Genomic DNA, 14,209 nt, shown 5'->3' with positions numbered 1-14,209 from the left:
AACAGACAGCCTGCCAACAAGCCTATGTAGCTAACCTTATTGACTTCAGGCATTTTAAGTTTCCTTCATCATGATGATCATCATCATCATCCCATTTACGTCCCCTGCAGGACGAAGGCCTCTCCCTGCAATCTCCAATTACCCCTGTCCTGCGCCAACCGATACCAACTTGCGCCGGTAAATTTCCTAATTTCATCACCCCACTTAGTTTTCTGCAGTCCTCGATTGCGCTTCCCTTCTTTTGGCACGCATTCAGTAACTCCACTGGTGCACCCTTATATAGTTTCCTTACATATAGAATTCCAACTGATGACCATAAAGTTGTATACAGAAGATTGCCATGCCGTATTCCATGGTTAAATTAATGTCGAACACATCATGCCACATTGTCTCGTTTGGACGACAGATCTCTTTCGGAGCAGAACACTCTGGGACTGTGGAACAGCAGGTAAAGTGCACTGCGAGCAATAATATATCACTCTAGACATTTTTAACGAGGAGCTGCCTTATCTTCAGGCTCTATAGCTAGACGTACACGGCAGACGCCTGAGCGTTGTGTCGTGGGTGAGGCGTGCATGTCGGCACATGCATGTCCATCGTACGTGTACGGGTAGTTCAGTGCACACTATAAACATCATCCTCACTCTCTTCTTACCTTCCTCCCTCTCTCCTACGCGGAGTAGCATGCCAGAGATTGGATTGGATTGTAAAACTTTATTTGTCCAACAGATGTAGGGAAGGCTTTAAGTCTTCCCACCTAGACGAAAGCCAGGAGTCCTTGGACCCTAGCGGCGATTTCGGCCAGTTGGACGGTCTTCAGTTGAATCTCCGGATCGGAGCTGAGTAATAAGGTCTCCCACTGTTCTAAAGACATTATTCTTCCCTCAGAGGGAGCCTGTGGGCATTCCCACAGAATGTGATTAAGATTAGCCCTGGCTTTACATAGCTTACACTGGCTAGAGTACTGACCCGGGTAGTAGAGGCTGCACGACACCGGGCTTGGAAACGAGTTGGTTTGCAGGCGACGCCAAGTGGAGGCCTGGCTCTTGTTTAAGCATACCAGAGAGAAAGCTCCTGCTGCCGACCTATGTCTGCTTTTCTCGTCACAAAGTGTTTCACAAAGCGTCACAAAGCGTCTCATCCTCCACTTTGTGGGTATGTGCCAATGTCCGCAATCATCATCATTATCAACGTACGAGCATCACGCGCCGTTGCACAAGCTTCAACACGCGCGATCCGTGCAAAGAAGAAGAAGCTGCTGCACGAGCATCGTGGCTGAGCACGCGGCATATACCTCGCGTTCGATCCTACGTCGCAGAGCCCGTTCCGACGTTCCCGCGGTGAAGATGGCCCTGAACCCCTTGGCCGTGCTGCTGATGGTCTTCTACTACTGCGCCGTGGTGTCCGTGGGCGTGTGGGCGGGCCGCAAGATGAACGCGGACAGCAGCCTGCAGGCGCCGCGCCTCTGCGTCGAGACTCGCCGCAAGCAGGACGCGGCGCACGTCCTCATGAAGCTGTTCATAGCCAACCGCAACTTGCCGCTCTGGATAGGCGTCGGCTCCATGACCGGTGAGCGACGGCTTCGTACCCGCGCTCCCGCGTCGTAGCCTCCGAGATCGGGTGGCACGGCGGAGAGTTGCCGCCAGCATAGAGTTTCTCACTATAACACCTAGAGGGTAATCTGGCGCCACCGTCTATGGGAGTTTCTTAAGGGGCACCGTGCCGTCATGGGAATGACGGGATATGTGTCTGCGAGGCTCGTGTTGGCTGGTGTTGTAAGAGGCTTCGTCTAAAACGTGGATTTGGCTTCACAAATAACGCGTTTTCACAGTAAAATCTTCATAAAATGTTTCTATTCACGCATATTACATCTTTACTCACCCACACTGCATGACCAAGCGAAGAAAAGCAGGAACAGACGACAAACTGTTTCAAAGCGAGCGCGAACCTTGTCGTCTGTCTTCCAACTTTAGCGGCCCGCTGATACTTTTTACGTACCATATAACCGTACACGCAATAACAAGTTCTCATAGTTAAACAAAACATGTTTTTGAGTAGTAATAAAACTAAAACAGCTTTTCACGTGCTGTTCTAGTAGAAAATGAATCATTGCGACAGACGGAATGGTACTTGCCAAGCGTGTCTTTAAGGTGTCCTGTCTCTACGAAAACGATGCCAATCCGAATCCACAATATACCGGCATTCCCATGCATACCACAGCGCAGCAGCGCCAGATTTCCCTCTAGGTAATGTAGTGAGAAACTCTATAGCCGCCAGCGCCGCACAATCTCGGAGGTCATATCCGTAAGTAAGTAAGTGTTTTATTTACAGTAAGCAATATACAAAGCTCACTGCAGGGGCAGGGGCTAAAGGCAATCAAGCCTGACAAAGGTCACCTGTCCCTCCGCAGTTCGTGGCAGCTAGCTCACACGCTTCGAGTTCAACAGAGTAAAAAAAAAAAAAAGATTGCAGTACATCAGTTTCACGAAAATGGACAACTAGCAACTTGCAAGAGTTCACATAACAAATCACATAAACAAGAGAAAAATTTACATACCATCTTTAAATAATCGTACAGAAGAGGTACAACAGACCATCCTTGTGCTAGCACCTGGCTACGTACGCCTGTTCAAACACAACTGTACGAGGACTAGCGAGACTTCACCTTGCTTGTATTCGCGATTAAAGAATAATGTGCAGTATATATGAAAGAAAGTGCGTGGGGGGGGGGGGGCATGTAGATTTTCGTCATTAAATTTGATGCAACAAGAAGTCTTACACTTCTACGTCGCAAGATATGACGTAATTATTAATATGGAAGCTGTCGCGGATCCTAAAATGTTTGCCACCGAATAAGCGGAGTGGCGCGCTTGTGCGACCAGTGGTCACAGCGCGCCGTCTGCGCTCGCCACCAATTAATTAGTCGCATAATGGCCGGACGCACAAAAGTGTACATATAGCACGTGATTTGGCGCAGCCTTACTTTCACAAGCTGCAATCGTAAATCTTCACATGTCAAATACTATTGCGCTGCGAAACCGTGCTTCTATGACCACGCTATACAGGGTGTCCCACATACCTTAGCCAATAATTTAAATATGAAAGGCGCGCCGGAAGCGAATTGAACCGAACGCATACTATTCGCAACAGCCTATAGGTAACTCGGACAATTTTTGTTTGTTTTCCCATAACTCGCTAAATAGTTAAGTTTAATAATAAATAATAATGATAATAATAATAATGTTTATTTCCCATCAAGCAAGATGGAGGAGGCTGCAGGTAAAAGCTGCACTACAGTGCCTATTCTAGCCACTGTAGCTGCACGAACAAACGGCAGCTTGGCAGGAGCCCGCAGCCCCCTCTACCAGGCGGCAGTAAAAGGGTTACAGAAAAGAACATCGGAAACATACATAGGCACAGAAATGGACACTGGGAATGAACACAAAAATTATACAATGAGAAAGATTAGCTACCTTATACATAGTGTTGTCTTTTGAATTGATTATTATTTAACTTTTTAATTATTGGCTGAGGACCCCAAGTATAATACGCAGATTCGTAGCGCACCTCCAGAAACCACCGATCGAGTTGTTTCCTTTACGATACGTCTCACGTAGTCCTTCTTTCCGGGTTGAGAAGAAAGCCCGAGAAATATGAAAAATGCCACATTAGCGACGAAATCGCTAATGTGGCAACGCTAGTTCGGCGAGGTCAACTGCAATGTATCTATGAAGCGCAGAGATGCTCCTCTCCTGAGACAACCGCTGAACCAATTTTAATTAGATTTCATGCATTTAAGAGAGAAAAATTACTCTGCAAACAGCTAAAAGAACAACCGTCATTTGCGGCGGAAAGAAAGTTTTATGAGATAGGCCCAAAATCGATAAATATCAAAAGAGTTGAACAACCACGCCCACAACTCCGCTTACAACTGTTGACAAGGCATTGAAGAGTGGGAATATTCTCGGAATCTCTTCAATCTTCTTACCTAACTGTTTTTTTTTTCGGATACTGTTCACAGAATTGAAGTACTAGAATTCTGTAAACAGTATTCAAGCGCTTAACATTGACAAACCTTGTGTAATAAATTACAGCTGTGTAGAGTTACCTTTCTCGTGGAAGTATGTTGAAAATCCGTATTCGCCAATTATTGTTAAACTTAAGGGCAATTTTAATGCACCGAATTTCACCACATTGGTTGTTCAATATAATCCAGCTTAAAGAAAGTGTTTATGTCTGCTTCTTTGTTTTCAGAGTTCCAAACTACAACATTAATTTTTTTAAATTTCCATTTATGGCTGTTTTGTAGAATAATTGAAGTGAAGTCGCAAGTACTTGGGTGTACAAGAGCTATACAGAATTTTCAAGCAACTGTTGGTGGGTTTTTACACTCTCTTCTACATCGAGATCGGTTCAGTGTGCTTGAGGTCAAGTGATCTGCTGCGCGGGTGAGGACGAGAGGGAGAGGGCGACCGTGAGGAGTAGGCACGATGCCTTCATGCGCGCTGTCTATCGGCACGCCCAGTGTAGGAGGTCACGTGATCTGCAGAGTTCGAGGCGCGGCACAGTAAGGGGAGCGGCAGCACGGAACGTTCGCAATGGAACGAACGCGTCCGCTTACCGTTGCCGGCGCTCTTCACGACACCAGTGCCTTGACCGCGAGAACTAGTGCCGGTGGTGATGTACTAAACTTCGTTCGCGCGTGCGTTCAGGGCGCGTTGTGCCAGGCGCGTTTAGTTATTAAGCCTGAAATTTACTCTGCCCATAAGACTACGAGCCTTGGTGTAATGTCCAAATACCTCGTTATCGCTGTCAATGCTTCGGCCTTTCGGGCCATACTGCGACTTCCTTAAAGAGGAAGAAGCGCATGAACTGCTAGATAAGCAGAAGCGCTGGATATCTGGCTGTATCTCCGACTTCCTTTTCAGCGACCTGGGTGGGCGGCGGCTACCTGAACGGAACAGCGGAGGCTGTCTACAGGCACGGAATCCTGCGCTGCCACGCCCCTCTGGGCTACGCGGTCAGCCTGGTTTTAGGTGAGCCACACATTAGCGCAAGCTCTGTCCACTAAACCGCACTGCGTGTAGGCGCAGTTTGAGGGCACTGATGTCACTGCGCGCAAGCACTGGTCATATAGTACTTCTCCAGATTTCGCGCTTTTTTTTTGAGACCGGAAAAAGCAAGACCACAGCAGCTAACTTCATCGAAAGAAATCACTTGCACATTTCTCAATACAATCTACAACTTCGTCATTGAAATTAAGTATTGCGCTTTAGCAAACACATTTAACATTTCGTTAATTTTACAGTGGAGCTGTATATATGGCTTGCGTGCCATAATATTTTCGTATCCGCACACAACATTGTCATCATCAATGACTCATATGCCCCCGTAAGCGATGACTCATAGCCACGTAAGGTTCATGGCCGCTCGCTTTGCGTTTCTTAGTTGCGATGACATTGCCCCTGTGGTCGTCGGGGATTTCAGTGTGGATGTGTCAGTACTGAAAAGGGAGCGGTTTACGCGTTCCGTGTTGCAGACATAACCCTACGATGCCACATTGATCCGGCCCAACCGGCCACCCAGCGGCGTACGTGCATCGATTTGACGTTATCAGAGAACGTATTTGCAGTTGCGAGTATGCCGATCAGTGTATATCACAGCGACCACAAAACCATTGTGACCGTCGTTATTGAGAATGAGTGATGCCAGTAAAGTCTTAATCACATGGTTTCTTACCTCGATGTTTACAGCTCCTCTGGTCATCCTCCACCGCAGGGTGGAATGGCCTTGACTTTTTGATGTAATTTCTTAAGCTCATGTAATAGATAGTTTGAGTTGCTGAAGAGGAGAGTCAAATACCCATCTGGTCGCATTCGCGTATACCGCTCATTAGTTTTTCACGGCTTGGCGCAACTTCCTTTACGTTTCGGGGAAGAAAAGAAAAAAAAACGAATAAGGTTGCCCAAGCATACCGTAGACCCGCCGTGGTTGCTCAGTGGCTAAGGTGTTAGGCTGCTGAGCACGAGGTCGCGGGATCGAATCCCGGCCACGGCGGCCGCATTTCGTTGGGCGCGAAATGCGAAAACACCCGTGTACTTAGATTTAGGTGCACGTTAAAGAACCCCAGGTGGCCAAACTTCCGGAGTCCCCCACTACAGCGTGCCTCATAATCAAAAAGTGGTTTTGGCACGTAAAACCCCATATATTATTATTATTATTAAGCATACCGTAGGAAAACGCGGAGGGAGCACTAGGAGTGAGCCTTAATCAAGCCTTCGAAAGCCAACTATCCGTCGTATATATCTCCGTGAAGATATCCCCTTCGCCTATTCTCTCTCATAAAGTCGGCGCAACACCCGACCCTGCTCATCGGACTCGGGCCATGTATGCATGGTTCGCGGCAGATTTTAGTCGACGCCTGCTTATTCACGTCCTTTGCCAACCGCTCTCTGCGTGTTTTCTCCCGATGTGGTTGTGCAACTCCGGTCGTTTATTGCAACGAAAACACTTGTCCTCATCGCAATGCGAGTGCGGCAGCCAGCGGCGTAGCCAGAAATTATTTTCGGGGTGGGGAGCGGGGGGGGGGGGGAAGGCAAGTATTTTTCCGGGGACTGTAAAAAATATGGTGGCCAGATAACGCCCCAAATTTAGCTGACACTCGCTCGCACTCGTGAATATTATTTTTCTGGTCTTCACTAACGTCCAGCCTCGTTCACGGAAATTCACCGAGACTCACAATCACGTATTAAATACGAGTGCACTCGTTAGAGAATAGGCCGAACAATGAGTGGGGTTTAAGTATGTTACGTAAGAATGCTCCATGAGTTAAGGGTTTCTTCACGAGCCACAACGCAAGCGAGTGACGAACAATATTGTGTCTTTTCGGAAAGCTACAATACAGAACTTCGAAGCATGGATGTTTTGAGGTCAAAGCGCGGTGTAAGCAAATCTAGCGCAGATGACACGTTCATGAGGGATTGCATAGAAAATAAATGCTGATCGCGCCGAGAAACGTTAACTGAACCAAAAACATTACATCCTGTGGCTTCCAAGCCCATTGACAGTAAATAAATAAAAACGATGTGTGAATGACAGTAATACTGACGTAATACGGCTGCGGAAAGTATGTGTACCACTCTGTCTTAGAAAACTATTTCTAGTCCTGCATTCTGGCACACGTACCGCACTGTAAAGCTAGCGCACCATTTTACGAGGCATATAACGAGCTCAGAAGGATGGATATGCGACATTTACATGTCTTCTGAAGTTTCGTGTCATTCACGCAGTCGTCCGCGACAAACGCTGAAAGAGCGACTTGCTGCGCCGCAACGGCGTCGTGCGCTGCGGTTGCCAACGTATAGGCAGCGGAGGCAGGCTGAGGCAAGCGCTGGATGCGTCACCACGTGCACAAACATGGCGGCGCGCACGGGAGCGTGGCGAAAAGCGTCTGTATAAGTTGGTTTGCATAGGTTGGCCATGACGTCATGATCTCGCGTGGCTCCTCCGTAGTTGTACGCAGTAGTAATCTCTCGTGCGGTGTCACAGACGCCGTACAACCATGCCCTGTCATTTAGTGATGCTTCTGGAGATGACGCTGTGCAACTACCGTATACTAGCCGTGCAACATGACGACAGTTTTGACGATGTGGGCGCACGTCACCGATCGCAGGCGGCACATTCTTCTCGAACAAGATGCGCGCGACCAAGCCGATGACCATGCTGGACCCGTTCCAGCACCGCTACGGCCGGTGGATGGCGCTACTGCTCTGCTTCCCAGCAGTTGTCGGCGAAGTCTTCTGGACTGCCGCCACCTTGGCAGCGCTTGGTGCGTCTGGCTCGTCTGGCCACGTGCGTTAAAAATGTATTGCGCAACGTAAGGGAGCCAGATATAAGTATCTATTTCGGCCAAAGCGCTCCCTGATTCGGCTATGTTGCCGTGATAACGTGCGAGATGACCGTACGATCAGCGCCTCTTATGTTACGGCCCCAAAACACTCTGGCCACCCGCGCGAGCGAGCGGTTATGACTGCACTCTCTCATGATTCATTTAAACACTACCCCAGATCACGATAAAAGGCTTCGCGAATGTAATTAATGTAGATTCCTTTTTTCTGGCGCAAATGCGAACATAGAAATATCGTACGCCAAGCCGTTACCCTATGAGTGAGAAATGTGATGTTTATGCCCGGAACGAAAGGTACACACTGACGCAAGGTTACTTATCGATAGTGGCAGTTAAAAACTGAGTTCTAACATCAAAATTCCTTTTCTTCACCACGACTTCGTCTAGCCCGCTGTGGATGCCGTATCGTTACGCAGAGCCTCGCCAGACGCATCGAATCGACAGCTCATTCCATACACAATGCTTGACAGTGGCGCTCCCGTAGTCTCGTGAGGGTCTGCAACCTAAATTTTGGTCTATGTAGCTTCCATTGTTGCATTTGGAGGCGATCCCACCACTGCCACCAGTTGTAAGAGTTGAGGAGGACGTCGGGATGAAAAACTTGGGAGGTTTATTTACATTATTTACAGTGAGAGTCAATTAAGTCTTAGAGTCATTACGGGCCGGCAGCAACTCGGACGCTGCGGCCCGTGGCAAGAAGCTCGAAAGGGTTGAATCAAGGAATGCTCTCGGAATGCTCAAAAATAAAACAAAACAGCACTTTTTCTTCTACGGAAGCTCTCTTGGCCTCCCGTTCCATACGCTTACGTCTGACTCATACTTTGAGCCGTATCCGAGGTGGTCGCGGTCCGAAAGCTACTCTGGCTACCGAGGAACAACAAAAGGGCCGACTCACTATCAGCTCCCCCAAGACGTTACAGTCCCCTGCCAATTTGCGTCCTGGCGCCTCGCTTTCATCGCGACCTCGATTGACCGCGTCGCTACTCCCCACCTGGTCTCGTCTTGCCACCTTGCGCTCCCTCGCTCTACACGCTGAGCTTCGAAAAGAACGGCGGACCGACATGGAACCTAACTGCCCCGTGCCCTTTGTCCGCGTCCTTGCAGAACATACTTCTCGGTCACTTTTTGACCGGTGGCCCGAACGTGCTTGATGCGCACTTGTCAACGACGATCGCACCCTTCTTTTCGTCGCACCCGTCGCCGTTTTTGGCTTCGCTACATTAGCCACCGCATTCCGACCTTTACGGCGCTTCTTTCTGCGGCGCTTTCTCTTGCAATTCCCTTTTATGCCGTCCTCTGGCGTCTCGTGCTGGCCGGTACACATCTCGTCGGCCCGGATCGGTCTCTTACCCGCACAGTCTGAGTGATTTTCATTTAAATCTACTCTCTCTTGGCTACCTAGACTGGCGGAGAGCTGCACCGATCCCTGAACCATGCAGTTGTCTTCTCTTGAGCTACGGAGCTCGCAATCCTGCGAACTGCCCTCAATTGCATCGTTCAGCTGGCACTTCCCATCGGCACGCAGATCTGGCTCGACATGGGTGCTCGCGTCTGTCGGGTCAACAGTACCCTGTACCTTGCTAACGACCTCGATACCATGAGATGCCACGCACACGCGCGGTAACTGTGCCAATTTGTTCGCAGCTGGCTTAGCTGTCTCTACAGTCCTCTGTTGGCACAGCACCTCGTCGCTCTCACTCTGGCCTTTGACGGCCTCTGTTGCCACTAAAGCATCGTTAGCAGCTAGCCCTTTCCCTTCACCTATGAATGTGCAGCCAATCTCACAGGCACTACTCTTCTCATCGGATTTTGGCGAAAATACGCTTGACACTTCCTCATTGTTGTGCTCTGCACTACCTACAGAATTTTCAGACAGCCTTTGTCTCTGTGCCTTTAACTGCTCAAAATACTGCAGCTCTTTTATCAATGCTGCCTTCTCTCTCGTACTTTTGCTCACGCTCACGCTTACGTTCTTGATACGCAAGTTCACGTTCATTCTCACGTTCTTGACGCTCACACCTAAGAGTAAGTTCTTGAAGCTCACGCTTCCGTTCATGCTCGCGTTCTTGACGCTTACGCTCACTCTTACGTTCACAACGCTCACGCTCCCGTGGTTCTTGTATCACTTCCCAAGCAAGCTCAATGCTTTTATCATCATTACCACTATCTTTAATCGCCTTTATGATAGCCAAGCTTTTCATCTCAAAGTCCTCAACTCTTACACCATGTCTAAGTGCCAGCGGAGACACAAAATGTTTTGTTTCAGGTGACACCGCCGGCGCTATGATAGAGGTGGACACACGCTTCGTCATATTGGCCTCCGCTCTGGTGGTGTTCTTCTACACATCGCTGGGCGGCGTCTACGTGGTTACACACACCGACGTATTCCAGATTGTCAGCATGGCCATCTGCCTGGCAAGTGAAGCGGCGTATCTGGCTGTAGCCCTTTATATTGTAGCCGAAAAAAAAATCATGCGAATATGCTAAGAGCGGGAGTTTAAAGCGAAGCTTTCTTCGTCGGTTTCGTGGACTATCAGATGGCTGCACCGTGCAGGCCGCTCTTAGGCAGCTCACGTTTAGGCCTCCACCCATACGTCAAAACATCCAGCTCGCCCGCATTTACCGCGACAGGACGCTCGCAACGCGTGGTGCTTGGATAGCTCTCGCTGGGGATCGACGGCCATTCGCTAGCGGAGAGGTTGGAGAGGCTTCGTGCGCTGGCTTCAACACACCGGGAGCAGGCGACACAGCGTCATGTCATGACGGAAAACCAGAGAACGCGGAGCTTAGCCCTGATAGATCGATGAACGAGTTCAGGAGGAAAATCATGGCTAGGGAGGAGGATAACTTGTAATAGTCAGTAGCTCTCTTAATGTGATACGGTTCGCCTAAAATTGTGGCACGAATATTTTACTGCAGCTGTAACTTACGTGCCTAAAAAATGTTCAGACCATTTCATGAACCCTTTACTATATGCGACGGCACAGCTCAACACAGTACGCTTCATATGTTGACAGCCTGGATCATTTCGAGGATTATTTCTGACGATTCGCAAGCTTCATTGTTGTGCATAAAATAAATGAGCTTGGTTATACAAACCAACCGTTAATACAGGAAATACAAAAAGCTTAGATTAGGGCAAAGGCTCTTCATGACATATTGCAATGGATTCCAAGGCATTGCGACATTATAGGAAATGTCGCCATTGGCACGCGCAGCTCGCCATAGTCGTTTACTATCGCTACTATTATGTACGCTGTTTTTAAAACCAACTGCATGTCCGAATCTCCAAGAAAGCTTCGTGCACATGTGGTGCGGAAAGCTCCAAATTATATAGATAGACCTTGACATGCAATTCACTACACCAACGAAAACCAGACGCTCAATTGAAACAGCAGTTTATAGACTTCGGATACAAGCTTCTAAAATATAGATAAAACTGATAGCGTCGTGTACTCTTGTGAAGAGGCTGAAAAAGACATAGAACATCTACACCGTTAGGGGCTTTCCGCGAAGATACTGTAACAAGCATGTGACGCCCCCTCGGGCATAATCTTTGCCTGAAAGGCTCGGTGGCCTGCCAGGATCGGAAGGCAGCATTGGTCACCGCACCGCAATCAACACCGACGAGCACAGCTGCTCGGCGGTCAGTCATCGTTCATCACCACCATGCTGTGGAGCGCCCGTCTAAAGGAGGGTGCCTCGAGCCCTCCCGTGTTCACGAACCCAGGCGGATCGTAACACTGGCGACGAGTACCCACGGATCGTCCCACGCCGCCTTGAGCGGCGAAACACCGGCCCCCGTTGCTGCCGCCATGCCGCTGTACGGAAGGCTCGAGCCGTTCGAGGGAGATGGGTCCGCCTGGCCAATTTACGAGGAACAAGTCCATGTGTTCTTCCGGGCTAACGACACACCCGCGGCTAAACGGCGGGACATTTTCCTTGCCAGTTGCGGGACCCACGTCTTCAATCTCCTGCTCGACCTTCTCAAGCCAGCCACGCCGCATGTTAAGACGCTGGGTGAGCTGCTCGTCATACTGCGCTCGCATTTCAACCCAGCACTGTCCACACTAATAGAGCGTTTCCGCTTCAGCAACCGGAATCGCCGGGAAGGAGAGACCCTTGCTCAGTTCGTCACTGCTCTACGAGGGTTAGCGAGTGTCTGCGTTTTTGGGGACCAGCTGGACTCGCTGCTGCGGGACCGTTTCGTCTGCGGCATCAACAACCCCGCCATGCAGACACGATTCCTGGAGTTTCCCGACCACTTGCTGGACGATGCCGTTAAGGCAGCGCTGGCAATGGAAGCTGCTGCCAAGGACGCCGGCGAGATCGCCCGAGCGACTGGCTCACCGTGGGCGGAAGCGGCGGTGGCGACAAAGTTGGCGACAAAGGGCAGTACCTGCGGTCGCTGTGGTGGTGCGCACTCCCCCTCACACTGCCAGTTCTCTCAAGCACAATGCTTCACGTGCGGGAACACTGGGCACCTGACACGGGTATGCCGAAGGGGGAGGACGAACAGCAAACAGCAGCAGCAGCAGCCTTGTTCGACCCCAGATACCAGACAAGCCCCCCGCCAGGTTAGCCGTCGTAAGGGTACGCGGCGGGGGCGTGCGGCAGCAGGCTCAAGTTCTTCCGCGGCCAGGCTCCACGTGGTGGCCGAGAACCCGGCGATTTTCGACATGTGGCACACAGGCCTTGTACCGTCGTCTGTGCCGCCGTACGTTCTGACCGTCGAAACCTGCGGGCACCCCGTTTCCGTGGAGCTGGACACAGGGGTCAGCGTGTCGGTCATGGCCGGGAAACTCTTCAGGCGTACTTTCCCAGGCGTGTCCGTCGAGGCTTCGGGCGTGATGCTGCGCAGCTACTCCGGGCAGCTCTTTCAGGTCCAGGGTCAGGCACACCTCAGCGTTCGTTTTGGCAACAGGGAGGCAACCCTTCCCCTTTACTTAACCAAGGGGTCGTCGCCAACGCGGCTGGGCTGAAACTGGATTCATGCACTGGGTGTTCGTCTGCCAGAGTACCAGGAAGCCAGCCTGTATGTGGTAAAAGACGTCCCCAGCCTCCTGACCGAGTTCAAGTCCCGGTTCCAGCCAGGGGTGGGCACATTCGCCGGCACGACGACTGTCATCTATGTACCTGAGGGGAGCCCGGCCACGTTTTTTCAAGCCTCGCCCACTGCCGTTCGCCCTGAAGGAAGGGTCACCCAGGAGCTGCAACGGTTACAGCGAGAGAGCATCCTGGTGCCCGTCAGGACATCTGAATGAGCCGCTCCCATCGTACCGGTCCTCAAGCAAAACGGCACTGTTACCATCAACCCCGATACCGTCGGGAAGTACCTGTTGCCCTGGATTGATGATCTCTGGTCAACATTGTGCGGTGGACAGAAGTTTACCAAGCTCGACCTCAGAGATGCTTACCAGCAGCTGGTGCTCCAGGATGCCCCCCGAAAGTATGTTGTAATATCGACAACATTGGGTGTCTTACAGTACACGCGCTTGCCGTTTGGCGTGGCCTCTGCCCCAGCCATACTTCTGTGGGAGATGGACAACCTCTTCAGGGGCATGAGGCACGTGGCTGTGTACTTGGATGACATCCTGGTTACTGGCAGAGACCACGGGGACCACCTGCAAAACCTGCAGGATGCCGGTCTGAAGCTCAAGCTGGAAAAGTGCATTTTCCTCGCCCCCAGTGTTGAGTACTTGGGACATGTCATTTTCCAGGCTGGGCTAGCCCCGCTCCATGCTACGTTGATGCTGTGCTCAAGGCGCCTAAGCCCCATAACAAGGAGCTTCAGAGCTACCTCGGCCTCATCAACTTCTACAGGAGTTTCCTTTCGAACCTGTCGGAGCACCTACAGCCGCTCCATCTTCTGCTTCGAGATAGTCAGCAATGGGTCTGGAAGGAGGAGCAGGACTGGGCCTTCCAGCGCAGCAAGGAGCTAATAACTAAGGCTCCAATGCTAGTACACTTCGACCCTGCCAAGCCTGTCGTCCTGACCGTAGATGCATCGCCATTCGGCGTGGGAGCCGTCTTGGCGCACCGGGACAAGGATGGCCAGGAACGCCATGTCGGTTGCTTCTCGCCGGCTTCATGCTGCAGAGCAACGCTACAGCCAGCTGGATAATGAAGGCCTGGCCCTCATGTTCGGTGTCGAACGCTTCCACCAGTATCTGTAGGGCCGGAAGTTCGAGGCGGTCACGGACCACAAGCCGCTATTGGGGCTGCTGGGGCCTGACAAGGCAGTTCCTGTGCAGGCATCACCTCGAGTGTTACGCTGGGTCTTGAGGCTGGCAGCTTGCAGTT

General features: G+C 50.7%; 1 protein-coding gene across 1 annotated transcript in view; it reads left to right on the top strand.

Moving 5' to 3' along the window:
• The first annotated feature begins 224 nt into the window (after nt 1-224).
• LOC135910649 (high-affinity choline transporter 1-like) overlaps nt 225-14,209 on the top strand; it is a 42,865-nt gene continuing 28,880 nt past the window's right edge. Inside the window, exons 1-4 of the mRNA XM_065442669.2 lie at nt 225-1,569; nt 4,929-5,036; nt 7,673-7,828; nt 10,173-10,321. Coding sequence (XP_065298741.1) covers nt 1,158-1,569; nt 4,929-5,036; nt 7,673-7,828; nt 10,173-10,321 — 825 coding nt within the window. The 5' untranslated portion in view covers nt 225-1,157. The remainder of the gene's footprint in view (nt 1,570-4,928; nt 5,037-7,672; nt 7,829-10,172; nt 10,322-14,209) is intronic.

The sequence above is a fragment of the Dermacentor albipictus genome, chromosome 2, assembly GCF_038994185.2.
Source record: "Dermacentor albipictus isolate Rhodes 1998 colony chromosome 2, USDA_Dalb.pri_finalv2, whole genome shotgun sequence".
NCBI lineage: Eukaryota > Metazoa > Arthropoda > Arachnida > Ixodida > Ixodidae > Dermacentor > Dermacentor albipictus.
Note: the sequence above shows the minus strand (reverse complement) of the source record. Positions and strands in the feature narration are given on the sequence as shown.